The 26151-nt window shown below is 42.3% G+C and overlaps 1 protein-coding gene across 11 annotated transcripts in view; it reads left to right on the top strand.

The window, feature by feature from the left end:
• The window catches only part of PLCL1 (phospholipase C like 1 (inactive)), a 322644-nt gene that overhangs the window by 232945 nt on the left and 63548 nt on the right, over window positions 1-26151 (top strand). Inside the window, exon 2 of one of the 11 annotated variants that reach the window (XM_075934262.1) lies at window positions 20191-20474. The exons of 9 other annotated variants lie outside the window; for them this stretch is intronic. In XM_075934262.1, coding sequence (XP_075790377.1) covers window positions 20472-20474 — 3 coding nt within the window. In that variant the 5' untranslated portion in view covers window positions 20191-20471. Of the gene's footprint in view, window positions 1-12860; window positions 13440-20190; window positions 20475-26151 lie in introns of those variants that run through there. One more of the 11 variants, XM_025182044.2, reaches the window with a different exon arrangement.

Consider the following 26151-nt stretch of genomic DNA (forward strand, 5'->3'; position numbering starts at 1 on the left):
TGCATGGGAGCCTGGCTTACATGTCTCTGCAATACTTTGCCTCGCCAATCAGGGAGATGTCACATGCTTATTCTGCAGCCCAATCAGTCACCCGTTTCTGCCACCTCCCGGCCTCCCCCTGCCTCCCCAGAGTTGACATCTAAAGTCGTCTTGGTCCCTCCTGCTACCTGGAGCCTCTATCCTGTCCAACTCTGTTATCCCAGCACCCAAAGTGGCATTGCATCACTAGCTGGATCATAGTCCAGTAGCTTCATCTCTTAGCTCTGAGCCCAGAAATACTCTCATGCACTCCCAAACCCTGCTTTGCTGCCCAGATCTGAGTTCATTCCCATTTCTTTACCCCTTTGTCCCCATCTCCGCTACTTGGTTCAGTTGGGGGTACAAAGGAATGTTTGAGGGGTGAGGGGTGACACCAAGAGTCTCAGGCCAATGCTGTTTTCAGCTTAGGGAAATCTGGTCACCCTACTTTTCACCTGCGAGGAGGGACACTGCTGCTGTCATTGTTTTGATCATGTGCCCAAAACAATCTGCCCTCCTACTTCTCATGAATGGTCAGAAGTCCCTAATGTCGACGGTGCCCCACAGCAGCTGACCTACCTGTAAGCATTGATATGTAGAGTTGCATCAATCTTAAGTTCAATATAGCGTTTCTGTGGCAGATAGTGAAAAGTTGAGTGGAAGTGGCTTTTCCCTCCCCTATTGTATCCTGAGCAAGGGTCCAGTGGCCATTCCTCTGGCATTTGGAAACTAGAGTTGTCAGCTGGCAATGGAGTAGACCCATTCAGCTGAAGACAGACTCTCTCAGCCAATTAGGAGCACAGATGTTGAGGGGAAATCAGACCCTAGTACTTCCTCAAATAATTTTTTTTCCTTCTGCCCATCCCTAGGTCTGTCTCTTCCATATGCTAGTGCTCTGGAGAGAGGCCAGTACCCTCTTCAGAGAAAGAGGTGGGGAAGAAGACACAGACATATGATTATCACTCTAGACCTTGGAGCTGAATACAGCATCATAAAACGGACTATCCAGCTACAGCTACTTGTCACACTGTCTAGGCTGCCATTGCTATACTGTTAATAACTCGGTTTGTGGGCTCTTCATAAGCTGCTTATAAATTGGAAGGTCCAAAATGCTAACTGCTTGATTCATGAAGATTATAAGCTGAATAGTTTCAGCTTTCAGTAAGTTTCCTAGTGGCTATGAAGAATGTTGGATAATGGTTTTACATAAGATGTTCCTTGATTTAAAAATAATTGACTGAAAGTTTACTGGCATTTCAGAAGTTCAGTGATTAAGGGACGATTAAAACAAATGGTGGTTTAAGCAATTTAATGTGCGCATTGAGCCTTTGTTTGAAGCAATCTTTTTGTTTCCATGATTGGTTTTACCTTGTTCAATTAGGCCAATTAAAAAAGCTTCAGTACTCTATGTGTTTTGGGGTTTTTTGGTTTTTTCTTTTCTTTTCTTTTCTTTTCTTGTCCCTAAGACTTCCTCCCTCCTATTTCAGGAGGCCATTAGAGATTATGAGATTAGAGGTTTGTGTCTGTCGGCCCAAATCACTAGTCATAATTTAATTAATGTAGTTGGAAAATGTTTCCTCTAATAAAACTGTAATGGCTTTTCCTGATTTGCCAAGTTTATCTGAAAACACTGTTGTCACATTTTCATGTTTAGTAATACGTTACTACTGTTAAGAACAATGCACAACCACTCTTCAGACTGGGTCAGTTTCATCTCTCTCCCCCAGACTGGGGTAAATCTAGAGTAACAGGTGAAATGAGTGAAATTAAACTAGTAGAGAATTTGTGTTAGATCAGAATCAGGCCCCGGCCCTCTTTGAATAACTGACCTTTCCTAAAAGCTTTTCTTAAGCAAGATCAGTTGTCTTCCGTCTTTTCTTTGTTAAACCTTACTCTGTGCCTTGAAATGAAGAAAGCACAGAAGAGGAAATAACTCCCCCAGAGTTTAACACTTAACTGGAGAAAAGGGTTTTTGGTTGCAACAGGAATGGAATAAATGGTCACCTACAGTGGTGACTGAATTATTTAAAATGAAGGCCCGAGTGGAAGGCAGAGTTAAAGTAATATTATTTGAAGGCGAATAGATGAATGTTAAGAAGCCAGATCATAGACCACCCTACACACAAATGTTTGTGATCTGTTTCCAGCAAAGTTTCTGAAATGCATGAGGAGTAACACTTAGCTGAAACTGCGCATGCTCTTAACATCTATCATAGCTGGTTGAATTCTAATGGGTCAGGCAGAAATGGTAACTTCAGTCTGTTGTGTGCCAAGTCTGTTAGTCAGCATATTATTTTGAATGTGCAACCACCAATATTTACTGTGCCATTCACCCAGTTAAATGGAGCAGTCTAGAAAGGATCCCCGTGGAAATCAGAAGTCAGATAACCATGTACCATGAAATCTACCATGGTGCGGAGGGCTGGCGCAAAGCTCCCCATGACACATCTGGCTCATGGTTACTTCTCTGTAAGAGGTGCATGTGTGGATGTGTTGTGAGGGACTGAGTTTTCAGAAATGCTGAACACCAACAGCTCCCATGGGCTTTCATTAGTTTAAAGTGCTCTGCATATCTGAAAACCTCGCCCTGTCTCTCTGTCCTTGGGACCCCCATCGCTTCATAGTATCAGTGAATTTATCCTTACAGCACCCTTGAGATGTGGAGGAATGTCACTCCTGTTTTGCAGGTGAGGAATGGAGGCAATGAGAGATCATGGGACTTTGTTCAGCATCTCTAAAGAAGTCTGTGACAGGGCTGGATTTATAGTCTGATCTCCTGAGTCCGAAGTTGGTTCCTTGTCAGCCACTCTGTCTTGTGGTTGATTTCTAGGGTCCTCAGTAGGCATCTGCCTGCAGTGATGAGCTCTGTGATTCTGTCAAATAGGCTCTACATATCCTTTGTAGAGCCTGGAATGTAACTCAGGTCACAAGATCATCTATTCTCCTTTGGCTACAGTCACCAACATTTTCTCATTTGTTTAGGGTTTTATAGCATAGGGGCAGCAGTAGTCTGCTGACTGGCTGATAAAATTATGTCAATTGCAAAGCATAGTGCTGAGTAGTATGCAGGAGGAGGTCTCATGCTAATGGTAAGAAAAAATGCAGATGACAAACTTTTATTTTAAATGAGAAGTTTGTGATCATGCTATTTGTTCTCTATCTCAAAATCCCCTTGGAACTTCTTGTGCCAATGCTGATGACCTCTAGCCTTTTAACATAGAATGGGGAGTCTGTCCACTTACGGATTAAAATAATGTAAGTTAGAGGATAATGAGGCCGGAACTGAGCTTAGGGAATGACCCCTGAAAGTTATCAAGTATTAGGGATATTTGCTTCAAAATTGCAGAAAGTGAGTTTGGAGTCTGTTGAGAACAATTTACAGCTTGAATAGGCTAGACCATGGGTTCCCAAACGGGGGGCTTGAAGAAATTCCAGGGGTGTGTGTGTGAGGTGACCCAGCCTCCCCCTGCATCAAGTTTTGCTGCCCTGTTCAGTTCCTTTTTTTTTTTTTTTTGCTCAACAAGTTTTGCTGCTATTTTGGGGAGGGGGGGAGCGTGAGGGTTTTTAAAAAATCAAAAAGGGGGGTGTGATGCCAAGAAGTTTGGGAACCACTGGGCTAGACCAGGCAGAAGGATGCCTCCTGAAAATTAAGATACCCTCCTATGTATTTTATCCTTTCTCTCTTCTGATGCTGAAGCTAGGGTTGCCAACTCTCCGGAATGGACAGACTGGCTGCCGTTGCTGTGAATGAAGCAGAGGTCTGCAGATTGATTTATGTAGTTAGTGTTTGGAGAAGTTAAATGGAGCTATCAACAGTGGGGCAGCCTTGGGCAAGGTGTGTGAGGGGTGGCTCCTGCTACTGGAAGATGCAGGGCCTCAGGCAGAATGGGTGGGGCTGGGGCATCCCAGCTCTGTGTGCTGCATGAAGTGCACTACACCAGCCCCCAAGCAGCCCTCAGTGCTGCCAGAGTGCAGTGCACGCCCCTCCAGCTCTTAGCATTGCTCAGAATGCGCGAGCATTGACATAGCACTAACATGGTCATACCTTGCTCCTTGTCATTTGTGAGCTGGTTACTGGGACCACAGAAGAACATTCCGCTAGTAACTGGAAATCTTACATGAAGTGCTGGTGGAACCCAACGGCTCTGTGCGTAGTGTGACATGTTTCCTGTGAACTCAGATACAAGCAGGAAAAATTTTTAGTAGCTGGAGCTCTCTTGTGAGCAGGTTTTTTGTTTTGTTTTATTGATAGTAAAGCATAGTGAACTTCCCTTAAGTATCCTGGGGTATGTCTACACTAGCTCGTTAATTCGAGCCAGGTAGGCAAATGAGGCGACCGGAGTTGCAAATGAAGCCCGGGATTTAAATATCCTGGGCTTTATTTGCATGTTTCCGTCCGGTCGCCATTTTGAAATTTCACTAGCCTGAACTCACCGCCACGCAGCTACACGCAGTGAAACGTTAATTTGAACTAAGTCCTTAGTTTGAATTAACTGTTACTCCTCGTGGAACGAAGTGTAACAGTTAATCCGAACTAAGGACTTAGTTCAGATTAACTTCTGACTGCCGCATGTAGCCGCGGCAGTCAGTTCGAACTAAGGGGATTTAAAAATGGCGCCCGCCCGGGAACATGCAAATGAAGCCCGGGATATTTAAATCCCGGGCTTCATTTGCAAGTTCGAATGCCTACATTAGCCACCCTAGTTCGAACTACCCCTGGTTTCATTCTTTATGGAGCTGGAAACAAATGTGCAGAAGGAGAAGGGTTTAGTGACAGGAAAATATATTTGTCCATTAAAGGTTAGCACAATGTAATTCACCAGATGCTTGATTTCAGCCATCCAAGGGTCTGGCCCAACTAAAACAATGTGTCATCCATCAGAGGATCCCTTTGAGGCTTAATGAAGACAGCATTGGTGCCAAGAGCATCTTTTCATTAGGTAGTAACCCAGCTGAGTAGTACATACAGAATTCAAGGTTTCAGTTTTGCGAAGAGGCCACCTTTTATCTGATCAGGGAGGACAGACATGTGGCTCTTCCAGAAACATTTAGCAGAGCTATAGCAACATGCAACAATTAGAATCTCTCCCATTTTACATTTCCTTGTCCTGGCTGAGTTATATGATCCAGCCAATTATAGGTTTGATTCTGCAAGCTCATTTTAAGCAGTAAGGGGTGATGTGCAAAACGGATGTGTGCCTGCTGCTTGATCCAAACCCCATTCCATTCCATTATTGTTTTGGTGGGTCACTGATAATGACTGAGTAGCATATTCAAATGACACTTTTGCTCTTTTGGCTTTTTCCCATTTTCTTTTTTGTTTTTTATTTACGCTAGTGACATGATAAATCTGTTCAGCAGCATCTGTGCACCACTATTGGCATTTTAATTTTCAGTTAAAACATTTTAATTAAAATCTGACATCATTTGGCGTGAAAAATGAAAGGGGACTGAAATTGTACATGCAAACTGAACTAGTGTAAATGCACATATCAATTTCAAGAAAAATGGCATCTGATTAATCCTTACAGAAGCAGCATGTTGGATAGGGCTCATGCACACTTCTTTTTTTATAATTCCACCACCAAATTGAAGGGAATGGTGAACTGAGTTCCATAACACTGATGGAATTCACCCTTCCTCCCCCATAGTCATCCCTACTGCAAATTACTTCTCTCTGGAGCTTATGAAAATATTTGTGTAGTGTAGGGATGGGGAACCTTTTTTGAATCAAGGACCACTGACCACAGAAAGATCAGCTGGGATCCACACAAAAGTGAGTAGCTAAAAATTCCAACTAAAAAACACTGATTAAGAAGCAGAAAGACATTCTCCACATTTTCCTTGCACACCAGAGCCTGGGGGACCCTGGTTAGTAGATTTTGTAGCCCCCCCCCATGCTTTGGGGTGGGGCCAAATATGAGGAGTTCAGTATATGGGAGGAGGCTGCCAGGACACAGGCTTGGGGGTGTGGTGTCTGGGTAGGAGGGTGCAGGAGTGGGTTGGTGGGTCTGGAATTGTGGTAGGATGCAGGAGCAGGCTGGGGGTGGGAGGGCTGGGCAGGAGGTAGGATGCAGGAGTGGAGAAGGTTGTGGGGTCTAAGCGGAAAAGGGCCACAGGGCTGGAGCACCAGCACTGGCTCCCTGATGCTGGGTGGGGGGAGCCCTGAGCCTCGGGTGCCCTTATCCAGGCAAGCCGGGGGCCAGATCTGGCCTGTGGGCTGTAGGTTCCCCACCCCTGGGTAGAGGGCTCTTTGCCTTTGGAATGCACCAGACTGCATAAAGTGTCAAGTGCTTTTAAAAAATGTCCAGTCCCATACAAGAGTGTATATTGATATTTTCTCTATTTTACTCTCTCTCTCTCTCGCTCTCTCTTTTTTTCAAATTACAGTTTGGACACTGCTATTGTTTCAATGTTCTCTCCTTACATTTTCCAAGAACAAAGTATAGACATTTCCAGGATGTGAATTTAAAATGCACTTATTTGTCAAGTTTTGTTTCCCTTCTTTGGTTATGAAAGAGCATTATTGTTTAACTGGGAAAATAAGCGAATAGATCTGCGAGGCCCGTTCTCCTCCACACTGCTATATGTGCATCCATATGGTATAGATTTTATCCCAAGTTGAGGAACTTTTTCTTCTGTGGGGGCCTCTGGTTAAAATATTGTCAGCATAGTATTGTCTTAAAGCAGTCAATATGGTATGCTTGTGAAGCTCATTTGATTGATTGTTGTTCTGTACTAGTTATTTAGCACAATGGGTCTCAGCCAGGGGTACATGTACTCCAGGGGGTACTTGGACGCCATCCAGAGCGTACTCAGCTCATCTAGATCAGTGTTTCTTGACCTTGGGCTTGCAGTCCCAAGGGTGCTTTTGGGATGGATTTAGGAGGTCAGGGTATGTCTACACTACCACCCTAGTTCGAACTAGGGTGGTAATGTAGTCAACCGGAGTTGCAAATGAAGCCCGGGATTTGAATTTCCCGGGCTTCATTTGCATCTTGCCGGGCGCCGCCATTTTTAAATGTCCGCTAGTTCGGACTCCGTGCCCTGGGGCTACCCGCGGCACGAGGAGTACAGGTAGTTCGGAATAGGAAGCCTAGTCCGAACTACCTAGTTCGTGCCGCATGTAGCCGCGGGGCATGGAGTCCGAACTAGCGGACATTTAAAAATGGCGGCGCCCGGCAAGATGCAAATGAAGCCCGGGAAATTCAAATCCCGGGCTTCATTTGCAACTCCAGTTGACTATATTACCACCCTAGTTCGAACTAGGGTGGTAGTGTAGACATACCCTCAGGGCTGTCATCCTCCGGTGGCAAGCAGGTAGTAGCCCGAGAGCCTCTGCCATACTATGCCCACGGTTTTCAGTGTTTCCGTTCATGATATTAATAAAGTTCTAATAAACCATGAAACTGCACTGATTTTAAAAATAATAATAATAAAAAAAAATCGGTCCCCATTGGGACTACCTGTGATGTGTGTTTGCAAGATTGGGGCCTAAATGAGCAATCACTAAATTATATAGCTGTTGCAAATGATAAAGTATTTTAAATGGCCTGATAAATGGAGGTAGAGTTCTTTATTTTTTTTTTTAATGTGGAAAAATGGTTTATGATATTTAAAAAGCAATTTTTAATAAACACCTTTGCTTCAGTACCACTGTTGTGCCTGCAAATAACGGCCTCTCTGATCATTGTTGCCTAGTAATTTATACACGGTAATGCTTGTTTGGCATGTGTATCCTTTGTTTTGCTTTATAATTCATAATTTATAATTCATTATAACTCATTTTGTCCGTGTTTTTAACCACAGCTGGTTTAGGCTTACATATGCTTGTAAAATTCAGCTTCGTAAGAGTTTTGCAGGATTGCAATCTTAAAGCATGGGGCTGCTCTTACTGTTGTCAGTAGGAGCCTTTGCATTGAATCCAAAGAGGGCTGAATCAGGCCCATAATTTAGCTAGTAGGCTTGTGTTCACTGGTTTTAATCTGATCTAAAAAGGAGAAAGAAAACAACAAAGCTTATTAGTGTCCTTTAACACTGATTGCCAGACACGAATATAAATGAGTATCTGTAGCTAATTTCTTCTCGAAAAAGAGCAAAAATACAGAAAATAATATGCTGCGAGTGGATAACTATCATCATAACACAGTTTTTTCTGGCTAATATAATCAGTTCAACATCTGCGTACTTTGGCTACATATGTTAAAGAGAAAGGAGTAGTTCTGTAATGATGATAGTGTTTAGTCCAATGCCTTGAAGCATTTATTTGTGAACACAAGCATAATGGATGGAAGCTACTCAAATGCAGGGGCCCAGCTGATGGGAGCATATAAGAATGTAATGTGCACTATCACAGGATTCCATTGTGCACTAGCTCTTCCTTTGTTTACTTATTTGCATTTCTTTTTGATGAGCCATGAAACTTGCCGTATAGATACCTTTTAGAGAGATTAACATGGATCCTGGTTGAGAGAACCTCACAAGCATAAATACCAAGGTTGCGCTTTAAGGACATGCTTAAGGCCCATTGATGTTACAGGCACTCCAAAGCTCAGCACAGGTAATATTGGTTGAAAGCTTTATGATCTGATATCTAGCAGGCTTTTAGGAATGGAAGAGCCCCAACTTTCCAACAGGGCACACTGCACTTGTTTCTAGGCCAAGAAGGTTTCCTGATATTGGATGTTATACCAATAGAGTTTTTTATGTGTACAAAATGTATTTAAAGTTGCTTTTAGAGTTGTTTGATTTTAATGTGACATTTATATTTGATAATAGACTAATTACATTGTTATTGCACTTTAGATAGTATTTATGCTTATTAAAACCTGTAATACCATGAATTCATATAACTGAAAAAGAATCTATTAACAATGTAATCAGTCACTACAGGCAGTCCCCGGGTTACGTACAAGATAGGGACTGTAGGTTTGTTCTTAAGTTGAATCTGTATGTAAGTCGGAACTGGCGTCAGCCGCTGCTGAAACTGATCAGTTTCAACCACGGCTGAATCTGGATGCCAGTTCTGACTTACATACAGATTCAACTTAAGAAACGCAGGCGTCCCCAAGTCAGCTGCTGCTGAAACTGATCAGCGGCTGATTCCAGGAAGCCTGGGGCAGAGCAACTCTGCCTCGGGCTTCCTGTAGTCAGCCGCTAGTCAGTTTCAGCAGCGGCTGAATCGGGGACGCCTGAGGCAGAGCAGCTGGGGTACTGCTGGGTTGCTCCAGTAGCGCAGCTCCTCGGCGCTACTGGAGCAACCCAGCAGCACCCCGGCTGCTCTGCCCCAGGCGTCCTGATTCAGCCGCTGCTGAAACTGACCAGCAGCGGCTGAATCAGGACGCCTGGGGCAGAGCAGCTGGAGTGCTGCCGGGTTGGTCCGGAGTGGCGCTGCGGGACCAACCCGGCAGCCCCCAGCTGCTCTACCCCAGGGGTAGGCAAGAAAAGCCTGATCTGCTGGGGGGGGAGGGCACTAGCTGCACCCCCCCCCCCCCCAGCAGACCAGGGGAACAGGAGCAAACCCTTGGAGCATGCCTGCAGTGGGACAGCCCAAGCATGCCTGGGCTGTCCCGCTGCGGGCGTGCTCAGTGGCTTTGCTCCCCGTCTCACTGCAGACCAGGGAGACGGAGAGCAAAGCCGCGGAGCACGCCCGCAGCGAGACAGCCCAAGGGCGCCCGGGCTGTCCCGCTGCGGTCGTGCTCCGCGGCTTTGCTCCTGTCCCCCTGGTCTGCTGGGGGGGGTCCAGCAAAGCCGCTGGACCCCCCCAGCAGACCAGGGGGACAGGAGCAAAGCCGCCCAGGCGGCGGGAGTCCCGCTGCCTGGGCAGCTTTGCTCCGGGGCAAACGAGCAAAGCCGCCCAGGCAGCGGGACTCCCGCTGTCTGGGCGGCTTTGCTCGGGTGTCCCTGGTCTGCTGGGGGGGGGGTCCAGCGGGTTTGCTGGACCCCCACCAGCAGACCAGGGAGACTGGGAGAAGCTTTTCTCACCCCGGAGGACACGGGTGGCGACCCGCCGCCCCTGAGCTCCGGGGCGAGAAAAGCCCCGTTCATAAGTGCGGATCCGACATAAGTCGGATCCGCGTAAGTCGGGGACTGCCTGTATATGTCTTATAAAATTGAACACATTTTTCTTTCTCTGAGACCTGCACAGTTGAACTCAGGATGCCAGCTCTATCTACCACTGATACAGGGCTTTTCATCCATTGAATTCAAAGACCTTTGCAAAGTAGGGTTAGCATTATCATCCACATATTTATAGCTGGGGAAACTGAAGCATGGAGTAGTGAAGTAATTTGCTGAGGGCCAACCAACAGCTCAATGATAGGGCCAGAAATGGAATCTGTGCCTCAAGCGTCCTAGACCAATGCTCTAACCCTGAGGCCACGTTGCCTCTGTGGGAGCCTGGCTTTACAGGAGTATGGATACAAATAAATGTTACAATCTTTCTTTTTACACCTCCCTAAAACATTTGCAAAATCATTTTTCTTTAAGAAAAATGGGATATAGAAGGTGTGGTTTGTCATGAAGGGTTACTGCCACTCATTTCGGGGTAACCTGCATAACTCACTCAGGGTATGTCTACACAACGGTGTTATTTCGGAATAACAGACATTATTCCACAATAACAAAGCGCGCGTCTACACTGCAGGCCATTAGCATATATATAGTAGCCCAGTGTCTGAGAGTCTGTAACGCCGAAATGCTGGCTGTTCCCTCTGGGCGGCCAATCAGCCGCTTGCTCCCCCGTGGCAGCCTGGCTGAGCGGCGCAGAAGTCAGCCGAGCGCCACGGCGGCAGGGGAAGGGGGGCGGGGCGGTGATGTGCAGCATGACAGCGGCTCCAGGCCCCACCCCCGACCATGAATGTCACTGCCCTGCCCCCCTTTGCCTCCCGCCGTGGTGCTTGGCTGACTTCTGCACCGCTCAGCCGGGCCGCTGCATGGGAGCAAGTGGCGGAAGCGGCCGTTTGGGTTCCACGCTCCCCATGCAGCACGGGGAGTGTTGAGCCCAAAAGGCCATTTGGACTCTGTGGTCCCCCAAGTGAGAGGCAGAAGGGGGAGGAGAGCTGAGTGGGGGGGAGGCAGTAGGAGGAGGAGAGAGAGAGACACGGAGCGAGAGACCGGAGGCTCAGGAGAGAAGACTGACGTGGAGGAGAGACCTGAATATCCCATCTTATGACAGGCTAACTGGCTAGTTTCAAAATAAGGGTGAGCTGAAGGACTTCATACTCTGACTCCTGTAACCCTCATTTCATGAGGAGTAAGGGAAGTTGAAGGAAGAGTGTTCAACTTCCTTCAACTTCCTGCTGGGTAGCCAGCACTAACAGCCAGATTAAGCTATTTTGACTTCAGCTACGCAATTGACGTAGCTGAACTTGCATAGCTTAATTTGACTTTTGCCCTGCTGTGTGGATGTTCCCTCACAGTTTTGCTAGTCATCATGAATAAAGCAGCCCCCCCCCCCGAGCTCATGCTGGTAAGAGCTCTGCGTATTCCTGCCTCTCTGTTAGATTGACATTTAGTCCTGGTCTAAACTAGAGAATTATTTCAAAATAGCTGTTGTATAGATGCTCTACTGCTGCAATTTCGAAATATCTACTCCCCGGAGTCATTCAAAGTGATTACTCCCCAGTGCTTCCTGGGGTTCTAAGTCAAGGTAGTACGTCCACATTAAGGGAGCCTCCCTTAGCCTAATTTTGGCTATGTCAAAATTACCAGGCTATTTCAAAATAAGTTATTTTGAAATAATAACTCCCGAAGTGCATTATTTTGAAATAACAGGCTTGGTAGTGTGGATGCTCGCCTTGTTATTTCAAAATAACTAATAACTCCCCAGGGTAAGATATACCCTTTAAGGCTTCCCTGTTAAAATAAGTTATTTTGAAATAATTTCCTAGTGTACACATGTTCTTAGTGAGGGCTACCCACAACTGACTTCTGGGAACTCAGCTCACTGTTACAAGGAAATTCAGAGTATTACTTATTGGGGGAGAAATTTAACTGAATTATGCCGTCACTGTATCATTTGTATTTTGAGCTTAGGGTTTTAGTGTTTGATCCCTTCATATTACTCTAGTGTGTTTCAAAGCCTGACATGCAAAACTGCTTCCTTTACTCCTTTACTGCTCTTTGTACTGTGATTATAAGTGGTGGGCACAAATGTGTATGTAATTTATCATAACACTTCAGCCTAAGTAGGTTAAAAACACAGTGATTGAAAATAAAAGTGAGTTGAATGTATTGAATGCACTGAACACATAGTAGATGGAAAAATCTCATATGCAGAGGAAATACCTCAGATGTATTTTTATTATTTGAAAACAGCAGCCCTTCCCTAAACCTATTTCTGTCAGGAATCTTATCAATAGTGGCCAAAGGTTTGGGGATCCTGAAAAATGTAAAGTCCCAATCCTGACAGATGCTCCACATGAATAGCCATACTCTCACTCATTATGGTTTTCTTCTCCACGCTAAACATAAAAACAGCTAATCCTTCAGATAAGTGATGCAGGGCAATCTGTATTCATGTGTTTCCAGGGAGATGCTGTGTGTCACGCTGGTCTGCATCACCCACCTATAAAGACTCCTAATTCTCAAGAGCATGCTCCTAAATTGATAAATATTTTCTTAAAAGCATATTTATGCCTCAAATTTCTGAAATCAGATGTATTTAAGGTTTTCTTTTTTTGATGGAAATCTGGGATTTTTTTATATTCTATTCTTGAAGCAAGATTTCACTTTTTATATATATATATTATACACCTGCTACAACAGTTCAAGTTTGCTTTCACAGATATTTAATTTGAAGTTTTATGTTGTGTTTTTCAACCTGTTTAATAATTTACAGTTCCTCTTCAATTATAAGTGACATAAGAATTACAAAATTATTTTGATTACATAGTTTCACTGGGTTTTGGTGAATCATTGATAAATTTAAAGGCTGTGGAGGACCTGACACAGCACATTAATTTATTAGTCACTTGTATGCTAAATTGATTAAAAAGGACTTAAAATAATATGCTATGGAGATTGGGGGCTTTATTGGATAACATGCTTTACTCATGGGGAATTGTTGTAAAAATCCAAGAGAAGTAAATAGGTCATCTTATTTCAGGCCCAATTGAATAATAATCAACAGTATCATGACAACAAAAGCACCATGTGCAACCATATTAAACAGTTTCATCTGAAAAGTGCAAAGCAGAGTTACTTACTAGTTTCCTAGGTTATCGAGCAGAAGAAACCATTGTGATGACATGAGCCCCACTAACCAGCAGAGTGTTGGACCCAGCACACACTGGACTGCCAAGCTACTCATGCTGGCTCACTGAGTCGATGGCAGGCCCTGTAATGGGGTTGCGCTACTTTGGACTACATTCGATTTTTGCCTGTACGGAGGACATGGACTTTCACCTTCTCAAAATCAGGTGGATTCCACAGTATACTCACCCTTATCTCGCAGTGTAGACTTGCTCTTAGCCAGCTCTTTTAAAACTCTTGGACACACAGTCCCTGGGCCTGCTGATTTAAAAATGTTTTGCTGTAGTAAGTGACATTTAACATCCTTCTGTGTTACTGTTGGAATGGAATGTATTTCATCATGGTATGATATGAATGTATCATTTTTTCCCAAATATGAAACAGAAATATTTAATGAACACTTCTGCATTTTCTGCATTATTATTGATACTCTATCATTTCTATCTAATAATGGACCAATATCGTTATTAGAATTCCTTTTGGATTCTAGAGGTATCCTGAAAAAACTCCACTGCGTCCAGGGAACGCGTTTGCAGTTCTTTTTTTCTTTTTTTTTTTTTTGCAGAAGCGCAAACGCGCTCTTTCAGAAGCCCCTGTATTCCTCATTCCACGAGGAAGAAGGGGACTTTTGAAAGAGGGTTTTTTTCTGAAATTTGGCCCAGTCTAGATGGGCCAAATTTCAGAAAAGCCTCTTCCGACAAAAGTATCGGAAAAAGATACACAAAACGTGGAGTACATTTTGTGTATCTTTTCCCAGTAGATCCTCATAGTCTAGACGTACCCTGACTCTGCTAATGTTTAGTTTCTTCTTGTCTTTTTTTCTCTGATCACATTTTTTTAATTCCCAGCTTCTAATTTGTATTACTTCTTACGAACGTCCCATTTCTGTTTGTTATACATTGATTCTTAGAGGTGCTTTTGTTTTCCCAGTAAAACATTTTTTTTAAACAACATTGTAGTCTTCTTTCCAATTCTATGTTTAGGAGGAGTAAAACTCTCCCTGTGAAGTACCCTGAATCATCTTTAATCTGAGAGAATGTATTCATACATGAACAGATTGCAGGTCAGACATGAATGTATTAGTGGTTGCCTACCTCCTTTAGGACATTTTGTGCCATAAATTTTTAAGCAAAACACTGCTGTTCATGTCAATCTTTTTTTATATATACTTACAGTTTAATACTTATGAAGGCCTCATCAGAAGGAAAAAACCCTCTCTCATACCATAGGGTCAGATTCTCACAAACAATATGTAGGCAGAACCCCCTTTAATTTTAGTGGCAGCTTTCTCTGAACAAGGAATGCAGGATCAGGCCTTTAGAAAATGTTTAATCTGATTGGATCCCCGTATCTGCATGAGTGATTGCCTGAGATTGTACCATTTTCTAAGGGACGTATGGAGAGTGCAAAGGAAGGGTAAATTCTGCTTCAAAGAACAAGGTAGTTATGGGTAAAAGCTACAAAGAAAGGTGTGGACATAATCTAATCCATTTATATATGGTTGTTTGCCTAAGAGTGAAGGTAACACAAACTTGTGCATTTCAATACATAAGTAGAATAAAAAAAAATACTAGCGGGCTGCGCCCTGTGCTTGCTTCACTCGCCTACCCCCTTTCTTTGGCCACTTTTGCTTTCATGGCCAGAGAGCTTGAGAGTGTGATGATGTCATACTGTCGTCTGGCAGGAAAAACTTTTTTATATATCAGGAAAGATGAGGGCCCCCACTCTATAGTACTCACACTTCAGTTCTGTAAATTTCCCTGTAGATTACAAATGACATTTTTTTCACTACTATCCTTTACTCCTTGCAAATAGGGTTCTACAGCATATTTCTACGGCATATTCAGTGTTGATGTAGCATACCGCTTCCAAATCTTATTACAAATAGTGAAAATTGCAAATAGTGGGAATTATTACAAATGATGGGAAATTGCCAAGTCTCTCTCTTTTCCAGACATCACAAGAGGTGTTCTTTTGTGAACTCTATGCCTATTTTTAGATCTCTGATTAGCAAGGGGAAAAAAGCAATAAAATTACATTGAAATGTGCATTTATTGAAGTGCACGTTTTTCCATCCCCCCAATAGGGTTGCCAGATGGTTTCAACAAAAATACCGGACACTCTTGACATTATATCACAATCTACATTACATCTTATTTAGAAAATACCGTATATTTATATTTTCTCAATTTGTTTTCCGAACAGAAAGCTCAGATACTGGACTGTCCAGTTCAAAACTGGACACCTGGCAACCCTACCCCCCAATAATTTTATATCAAGGGGAACACCATAATTGAAAGCTTCTAAGAGTATGTCTATTCTTCAGGTGTGATTTCCAGCTTGAAGACACATTACCAGTGAGCTCTGGTTGAGCTAGTGGGCTAAAAATAGAATGTAGCACCTGTGGCAGGAGGGGCTAGCTGCCCCAGGTACATGCTTAAGATCTCAGACAGGTACATCATATTTGGGCCAGCTAGCTCCTTCCATTGTTCATGTGGCGGCAGCTATGCTCTATTTTTAGCCCACCAGCTCTGATCAGAGCTAGCCTGGAGATGTCTCTCCCCCAGTTCAAAGTACAGACATACCCACGTGAGTAAGCACAATTTTCTGAAAATATTTTACATTCACAACCAGGGTGTGTTCTGAGTCATCAGAATGGCTCTGGAACTTTGATTCTTCTGTGTTTTTCAGTTCCTGATCTCTGATCTTCTTTATTTTATCTGTGAACTGTTCAGAATACTTGTTAAGGTTTAAATGTTCAAAATACTTCTGCTGAATGCCTGTTCTGAAAGCAGATAGATATTGGTGAAATAGAAGAGCTACACATTTCAAAACATACAGGGTTTATTATGCCTAGAGGAAGAATAACCCAGCTGTTCATTTGGATTAGATTTGTGAACTTAGTACATTTAATAAAAGAAATGTGTTTCTAGCGATGCTGGCTTGCAAACCTAGCACCAGAATTAAGGCCACTAAGCTTTAGGGAACATTCCCTTATCCAATTTCATAAATAAACTTCGGATTAATGTTGCTAAATGACCTTATGCCAGTGGTAGTAGAAACACTTCTTATTATTTGTGCTTGGTTAGCAGATTCTGACTAACTTGTTAACATGCAGAACTTGCTATCATGATCAGGTCTTTGATGACACAATCATGGGTCACTGCAGTGTACTTTACCTGGATGGTATGTCTAAAATCAATCTGGAAACTTAATTAGGAAGATAATGCAGTATCTAGCATGTTAAACAATGCTGCTTTGGGGGAAATTTATCTTCCCAGTTCTGTGACCTACTGTGGTTTTCTACTAGTTTCCAGATTTAATTTAGAGTGTTTGTTTTGATGTATAAAGTCTTCAGAACCTTGGGACCTTTCTAAGAAGAGAGGCCAGCTCTCTCTCTCTGTGCGGTATGGAGATGCTTGATCTGGAAGCCTTGTCATTTGAAAGAGGGTGTGTGTGAGAAATAGTATTCTCCAAGAGCCCTCAGCTTCTAAAACAAGCCCAACCCTCAGCTTCTAAATCAAGCCCAGCCCTCTGCCCTCCCTTCCAAAAACTGACCTTAAGGACATGCTGTAAGGAACGTCTGCTCGCTTGCACTTTTACAAGGAGTGAAGTTGGTAGCGTGTGGGGCTGTGTTGAGGGGTGGGAGTTGTGTAGGGGGCAGAGTTTTGTGGCTGCTAAATTATTATCTTTATTTCTTCTTGCAAACAATGTCAGGGCCCCTCAGGCTTTGAGGAGCCTTTTTATTTTAGTTTAAATCTGAAGACATAAGAATTTATTAATCTTTGGTATGGACTCCTTGAAAGCAATAGAGCTGAGATGTCTCAGACTTCCATGGCTGCCCTTTACTGCTTTTCTTGGACACTTAGGCCAGGTCTACACTGGACCTAGAAGGTCAGCTTATGGTATGCAACTCCAGCTACGCAAAATGCATACCTAGAGTTGGCTTACCTTAAGCCGAGCCATGGCAGTGTCCACACTGCAAGAGGCTGACAGGAGCAAGCGCTCCAGTCAGCTTCCCTTACTCCTCACAAAAGTACCAGATGCCTGCAGAAGCTGCCCTCAGCGTTTGATTTACAGGTGTATACTAGACCTACTAAATTGAATGCTAGATGATCAACCTCCAGAGTGTTAATCTTGTGGTAAGTATAGACGTGCTCTTAGAAAGTAAAAGTGACCTGACCTGACCTTCTCTTCATTTTATATTCTGTTACAGTTATTTGGTCCATTTTCTAGGACTACAGTCATCAAGAGGATGGCCTAAAAAGCTGGTTGGGAGACTTTTAAGAATTCCAGATGGGATCAAATGGACCACTTAGAATAGTAGGGCTCAGTGGAGGGACATTAGGAGGGAACTGGAGGCTGACTTTTATCAGAAGAGCATTGATGTCCTCTGAGACTTTCTGTTCCATGCATTTTTAAGGAGAAATAGACCCAAAAGAGGAGGGCCACTGAAAGCTCCCTCCACCACTTGACAACTCTGCTGACCAGGCAGAGTGGGTGAGTGAGAGAGCAAGGTTCTGCAAGAGAAGGTTCTAGGTTCTTGAGGAAACTGTGAAGGGAGGTTTGCAACGAGAGACTTGAACCCGCACTACATGTCTTCAGATCTCTGTAATCTTCACAGGGTTACCTGGAAGAGCAGCAACCTGGCCCCTCTCCTGGATTAATAGAGTAGATTTTAATTCACCCAGTGATACAGTGTTCTCTGTCAAGCCTGCTCTTTTAGGCTTTGTGAGTGAGGTGAATTTCACCATTTGTGTTTTCCACAGGAAAAGTCTATTTAAATAAAAGTAATAGGAAATCCAGGGTGAAAATCTGAGGAGCTATGCAAAGTCCTTTTCATCATATAAGCCCCTTGGTAAGACTGTACAGGGGTGTGTGTGCATGCATACACAGAGCAACTATATCTATTGTCTCTCTGTAGAGCTTTGTTTAATTGCTTGATAAGTAAGGGCTAGATTCTGTTACCCTTAAGCCACCCTAAACAGTACCTTCCACCATTGACTCCATGGATTTAAGGAGACTTCTTGCAGAATCAAGTGCTACAATATAGGTGGCAGAATGAGACCCTAAATGGTGTCATTATTATGAGGAGCTCCAACTTATTAACCATACAAAAGAAATATAGAAATGAAAGCTTTCCGGACCCTTGTGCTTGCCTAGAGCCCAGGACGGGGTCTAAATGAAATGATTATTTTTACTATTATATTACCCAAGAAAACAAACTGTTTGTCTGATAGAAACCTCATTTCTAGAAAGCTTTTCCAGTTGGAAGTTTAAAGTGATGCTCTTTTTTTTCTTCTCTATAATTTATCCAACAATATTTTTAACTTCCCTCAAGGTAGAACTGGGCATATTGATCAACGCTGGCATTAGAGTTAGGGGAAGGAGAGGTTGACACAGCAAATTGTGTCAAATATTTTGCTCTTGCAATTTTCCCCCTTCTTTTTTTCTCCCCATTCTAAATTCTAGTGCTCTGAAATTCAAAGGGTTTTAGTGAGGCAAGCCATTATAATCTTGTCTCCTGTTGAATTTCTCCAGTGGGGAGTATTTAGCATCTTAGAACTGTTAGGTCATTGTCTGCATCCTGCCATTTCTTCAAGGTTGTCATTCTGAGGAATGACATTTCCTCCCCTTTTGATGAAATGTTCACTACAGAACCATTATTAAGCTCCTGATGACACTCCTTCCTCTGTGAATTTCCTCCTTTTGTGTCTAGCTGGTCACTGGGTGTGCTGAGAAGCTTACTGTAAATGCAAGGCACTCTTCCTCTCCCCTTCATTCAGACATAATATAGTGTAAGCCTAGGGTCCTTGCTCTTTCACAAATTGTGAGTGTACGAATGAATCTGGGTGGAACTGTGATACCAATTAAATTAGCTAAAGGACAAATTCTCAAAGGCATTGAGGCACATAAAGCTACATATAGCAGCTTAGTGCAGTTTTCATAAGGAACCTAGGGACCTAATTCCTCTTTACTATCAGTGAGAACTGAGTGTCAAGATGCTTCTGAAAATCTGACAGGGCAGCTATTTGCATCTTTAGTCACATAAATATCTTTGAAAATATGCCCCAAGTGTTTTTGCATGTCTGCTCATCTGATACTCTTCATCATCTTTTTTGTATGTTAGAGAAATGCCGTTTTGTGCCAGACTATTTTGAAAAAGAGACCTTTGTGTAGTGTCACTGTAACACTGACAGACCTTGGTCATCTGTGAATTGAACCTGGGATCTCTGGGCTTAGTGTATGAGCTTAGAAGCCAGTGCCTAGCAGCTAAGGTTGTAGAGCAGACTCCTTATTTTCTTTTGAAGTAATGCTAGTGCCACTAGATGGGACAGTACACCATGGCCAAAAGGGGACTTAGTATGTTGAACTGTGGACCAAATACAGGTTGGACCTCTCTGGTCCGGCACCCTTAGATCATTTCTGGCCCTGCTGAAATGGTTTTGTTTCAGCCTATGAATCCTTCCCTGTTAATCCACATATGTTCCCACTGTGAATGTCAAAAGTTAAACATACTAGTATTGGTCTGTTTTGGCTCCCTCCCCCGTCTCCTTGTAAGGGAAAGCACAAGACTGACATTTAGGAGTTCCATGTTGCAGTCCTAGCTCTGAAACGCATAGTGCTGGAATGGAATTTGGGTAGTAGAACTATCTCTAGTCCATGTACTCGTGTTAGTATCTCTGGTGTGTCTACCTGTGCTCTGTGAGAAAAATGACCAACATGACTCGCTTAGGATATTGAATGAGGAGAGTGCCCTGGATCTTGATGTGCCAAGAAGGAATATGATCACTGCAAGCATTCACAGCACTCAGAAGTATTGGGAAAAGAAGAGTGTACAATGTGAGCTGATCTACCATGCTGAAGCTCCAAAGAGACTCTAATCATCATGTTGAGCAGCACTTTTATTCTTTGCAGATATATACATTGCCATAGATTCTTCCTTGAAAATTCTTGATCAACATCTGGTGAGGAGGAGGGACGGAAGTGTGCAAGGCTCTTTGGGGGAGAAACCAAGTCACTTAAGCTTCTTAGCATTATGAAGAACAGAATCGTATCTTAAGCACCTGCAGGAGTCCCCAATAAGCAGAACGACCATCCCTCTGCCGTGGTACTCGTTTGCCTTAATATATCAATAGACGTAATTTGCTTCCTGTGGAAGGACATTATTTAACCAGGCTGCTGATTAAATAAATCAGATGGTATGTATATTAAATAAATCACAACCTATGTATGACTTAGAGGGCTCAGTTTATCACCATATAAATGAAAGTCCAGGGGAGACTGTTTTGAATTATTTTAGATCTTAAATTCCTAGGAAGTTGGAGAGATTAGACTGAGGCTTTTCTTTTAACAATGATATCATTCAGTGAAAATGTTACTGGTTTCTGAGAGAGGTAAGTAGATTTACAGTCTTAACTGTACTTACCAAGTTCAGCTCTTAGCATTTAGCAATATATTTCAGCTCCCCCCTGCAGAGGCCATATAGACTTATAAAGACTTTAGGACTATGTCTAGACTGCCCCCTCTTGCGCCAAAAATATGCAAATGAGGTGAAGCTTGGAATATTTGCATAATTAACGAGGCTCCGTTTTTGCACAAGAGGCTTTTGCGCAAAAACCCCTTCTTGTGCAAGAGCCGTTCTTCCTCTTTTTTTTTCAGAAAGAACAGCTCTTGTGCAAGAGAGGGTTTTTGTGCAAAAAGGAGCTGTGTACACCGCTCCTTTTTGCACAAAAACCTCTTGTGCAAAAACGGAGTCTCATTAATTATGCAAATGAGTGGCAATATTCCACACTTTGCCTCATTTGCATATTTTTTTGAGCAAGAAGGGGCAGTTTAGACATAGCCATAGTGTTGTCCTTTAGTGATGCTTTTGCGTATTTGTATTTCGTAAAGAAAGCTTCATTGCTATTAACATACTAGATAAAGATGATGTGATTTCATTTCTAGCCTAAGCAACATACGAAGGATTATTGTCTGATCATTATCACTGCACCAGTTCTTGATTGCTCAAAAATTGAGGAACACAAATCTGTGGATACCTTTGAAAAATGTTGGCACTTTGTATAGTGAATATAGGATATCCCTCTCTTTGTACCCTCAGTAAGTTGTACACACACTAGTTACAAATAGAGAGCTTTCCTAAATAATATTTTTTATACCTATATTGTCTGTGTTACATGAAGTCTCTTATGATGGGAAATCACCATAAGTTTTTTTTTTTCTTTTTATACAAAATGTGAAAAGTAAGATGAATCAGTTCAGTTGATCTGAATTTATTTATGGAGCGTTTTATTATTAATATGTAAAAATGCTCCTTTACAGTTGGTGTTTTGGTTCAAATTCTTTGGGACTGTATGTTTTAAATAGAAAGAAGCTTTGCAGTATTCTCCTCATTGATTTCAGAATATATCAGGATAGAAAACATTATGTAAGGATGTAATCAAAATTTCTATTGTCAAAAATATGTGGGTCTTATAGTTCCCATTGAGCTCCCAGACAATTAGCTTAAATATTTTCCTAGAGACACAGTGCTGTATAGACCAAATTCAAACCTGACTACATTGTGGAAACAACATTCTCAAAAAGGGACGCAAGATAAACAGCTCAGAAAGCATGAAACTATGAAGGATTAATTCATTCAAGCATAACTAATATTATTTATAAACTCTCAATGAGGATTCATTGTTTGTGCATGGTGTTTTAGAAGTTTGCATACTGGATCAGATCTCTGGAGCATCAAACTCATCAATCTTCCTCTGGCAATAGCCAATACCCGATCCTTTGGAGGAAATTGTAAATCCCCTCTCAAAATACATCTGCCTAGTCCAGTGTGCACAGGGAAGAAAAAAAAAGATTTGGTTGAACACCGCAGAAGTCAGCTTACACTTAGATGAATAAGATTTGATTCCCCTCAGCTTTGTAATGCCCTTCCTATAAAAAAAGGGAGAATACTGAGTTTGTGGGGGACTAGGGTGCATCAACATCTATAATGGGAGAAATGTAGAGGAAGTGTTTGCTTATAGTTAGGAAAAAGATACCTTCTTTTGAGAAGTCATGCAGAGCTGTGTATGTTACAGGATTTTTATGCTGTTGTTATGGTTGATATGGTAAAGCTAGAATTATCACCGACCTTTGTGGAAATAGGTCAAACTTGACTCAGGGAACTGTCTGAAGGAAAAGGCTGACACTGGTACATAAAAGTAACTGCAGGAGTTCACTGCTATTCTGATTGTTACAAAGCTTTTATAGTGTAGATTTATTCAAGATGAGCAGTTCCTATGCGCTCCTAGTGTTCCATTCATTTGATTAATAAAACTTGACTGTGAGCCATGTATAGGGCTTTGGGGATGAAATTTGTCTCCAAGCAGAGGACAGTGTTCCCTCCCTAGCTGTTGTTCTAACCCTAAAGGTTCAGAGCCTCTCCATGTCACTGGTCTGTGTGTTAGGGTCACTGGGTATCCTGTGCTCCCCTAACCTGCTCCCAGTGGAGCCCTTCGCAGTGGAAGAGAGATGTGCCTTGCACAGCAGATCCTCCAGCAGCATCCGCTGTGTACAGCCCACTACAGGATTTAAGAGATGCTGAGAGCCTTATGCATATTAGGGTAAATCTCACCAATAGAGTGGACTACTAAGGAATCATTGAGAATGTCATGGCTCCTTCCCCACTTTGGCATGATAAATGCAGAAGTGGGGGCCAGCAAGTGTACCCCAAAGCCTTATCTACCAGGCTTTGGTATAAAACTTCCCCCAAAATCTTAAAAACCTAGATCTTGGGAATAAAACTTCTGCTGCCACCACCCAAATGTTGATAAAGAAATCAGGGGGAAGATTATTTGGAAAATCTCACCCCTAAGATAAAAATCAAGGCACACAATTAACCACTGCCAGGTTAATAAAAAGAAAAGAAAGAACTTTTATTATTACAACAATATTCCTGTTGCAAACATAATGACTAGATAGGGAGGTAACAAAATATACTCATGGAGAAACTCCATGGGCCTAGAACTTAGTTACAAAGAAAAGCGAAAACATCTTTTAAGCAGTGCCAGATCTCAGATCCCATACCCAATCCTTAAAACAATAAAACCTAACGAAACTACCTAAACTTTACCCTACTTACAGAAAATGAAGAATGGTGTCTTGGAGAGAGAGAGACATGCTTGTCCCTCTCTGTAGCTGCAAAGAACTCTCTCAGAGACACAAAAGGGAGAAAGGACAAAAAGACCCAAATTCCTTTGTCCCAGTTTGAAAGTCTCACCTACATTCCTACTGGTCACTCCACCTGGCTAGGTGTAGTTAACTCCTTAATCCCCAGGCTGCTGGCCTACCCTCATAAGCATGACAGAGAACTTGTTTGAAATTAAGTATTTCTTCATCAGGTGTTGATTTTGAAGAATTAGAATTTCAGGCTGAGGTCTGAAGTAGTGAAGTTGAATGGCAGAAAGGTGGTTGGTTTGTCTTAGATTTCAATGTGGATTTCTGTCTAAGCAATCCTTTTCTTGTTTTCCTTCTTTCTTTGTCGTAATAAATTTAGTGTCAGCCGTTCAGATGGTTCAGGAAAGGGGCAAATAGAAGTCCTATTGCTCCTACTGTCTGTGAAGGTCTTTTTTGCTTTATCTAGGGTCTCTGAGAAGGATACACATTAAATTTCAGTGATTCAATGGAATATCACATTGTGCTTTCAAACTGAGTGTTTTGGATTAATAAAAGAGGTGGTTTGTTCTTCTGTAGATGAACATAATGGAAAGTTTCCTGGTAGTCTGCAGTGTGAATACCTTTGGCATTTAGCACAATAAAGCAGTTTTTGCTATTCATTCACATGAGCTCTTGGCATTTTTTAGATTGTTAGGTATCTCCAATCATTCCTGCATTTAGTTCTGAGTGAAATGTGACACTGATCCGGAATTATAGTCACTAGAGACATTGCAGCATAAAAGTATTTTTAGTTTAATGTTGTTTGTTAGAAGAATAAAACAGGAATTGGGTATATTAGAGATCCTAAGTAAGAAAGTAACTAGATACATTGGCCCTGATCCTTGGGTCTAGCTGAGCTAACTCAGCATTGGACCTGATGAAAGACAAAGTTATCTTTAAGCCCCCCTTTCTTTTTTCCAATATCTAAGATGGGCAGGACTGTATTGAGCATTTGCATAACTTAGAGCAGTCCAGGGTCTTCTCTAAATTGTACCATCTTGAAACATCCCCCTAGGGTTGGGTTGTAGTGGGACTTGGAGCTGACTACATCATATTGATAAAATCCTTAGTTGCCCCACGTGAGCAGTGTAAAGGTGCCAGGGTGGAGGCCAGGGTCTGGTTTGTTTTGAGAATAAACTGGGCTTTTTATGTTGTTTAAATAGCTTTTATTGAGCTGGGTGACATAACCTCTTATCAGGAGAATCTTTGTGTTTGATGCTTACTTACAGAAGGAAGCAGACTGATTTATTAGAAAATGTTGCTGTTTTTATTTTAAATAAACAAATTATGGAACCACAAAATGGATAGTTCACCAAAATGCTTTTAGTGAAACCCACTCTACCACTAGCTGAGGAGCACAGGCGTGCGCAGGGGTGTGCTGGGTGTGCCCAGGCACACCCTAATGTCTCTAAATTAAAACGCAAGTCCACTTTTTTTTATCGCGTGATACTCTCTTTTAAGTAAAGTTTAGTTGTTAATTTTAAAAAAAATAAATTTAGTTAAGTTTTAGTTTCTTTAGTTTGTTTGATGAATAAAAATAATGTCCTTTATGATTCAATAAATGTTCGCCTTTAAAAAAAATTACCTGGGTGCACACCCTAATGAAATGTGCTGCGCACGCCTATGCTGAAGAGTATAAATTAGATTATTTTCTTAATGTTAGGTAAACATATGTCCCTAGAAGGAAGTATGTCCTCTCCCTCATATTAAAATAAAGCTATAGTTCAAGGGAACACTTTTTAAGCATTTAATGTTTGTAAAGCTTGAATAAATATGTTTTTATTATAACATTTTGAAATGGCAATTGTCTTATTAAATTGAAATTATATACAGACTGGTCAGGCTGCATTTTAAAAGCATTACCAAGTACTCATACCATGATGACAAAATGCGAAAGACGGGGAAAGAGGGGATTATTATGAATTCATTCTCGGATCATTTCACAGTTGCAAATTGCATAGTTTTCTTTTCCATGTTTTGTATTATAGGTTAGAATGATTAGTAGTTAATGCCAATGAAAATAATCATATCAGTTGCAATAGCATCTGAATTCTGTTTGTTTTATATAATTAGTCTCCAGGATTAGATTTTATTGATTAAGTTGATAAGCAGATATGAAAAAAGTCGTTTGTGGAGAAGAAACGCTATTTTTCTACAATTTTTAAATAGCCTATATGACACTGTAACACAGGAGGCCTCACCACCACAGGCGCCTCCTACTGGGCACTCAGGGAATTAGCTCTTTGGTGCTGGAGCACCCCCCTTTTGGCTGATCATGCCTGCTACTACTGATTCTTCTCCACCTCAGTGTTAGGACTCACGTCTCTCTCAGAACGTGACATCCTCCGTCTGGGTACTGCTCTGCCACCATGCCCTCACACTCTGGGGTCCTCCCCCACTGGAAATCCCCAACCCTCTATGCCCACCTTGCCTCAGTGACCCACTGCCAGTCTTCATCTAGCTCCTTACCTCAGGGGCAAACTGCGTCTGAAATGGCCACTCATCATTGGCAAGGGGGTGTGGATCTGCTGCCTGTGCCTACCCTGACTGCCTCTCTGCAGCCCTAGTTAGGTTTGCCCGGTGTCTAGTTTTTGCCCGGACAGTCTGGTATTTGTGGATCCTGTCCAGTAAAAAAAAAAATAAAACAAAATATTTTCTGTTTTTCTCGGACGGAAGGCTGGC

Source organism: Pelodiscus sinensis, chromosome 7 (assembly GCF_049634645.1).
Source record: "Pelodiscus sinensis isolate JC-2024 chromosome 7, ASM4963464v1, whole genome shotgun sequence".
Taxonomy (NCBI): domain Eukaryota; kingdom Metazoa; phylum Chordata; order Testudines; family Trionychidae; genus Pelodiscus; species Pelodiscus sinensis.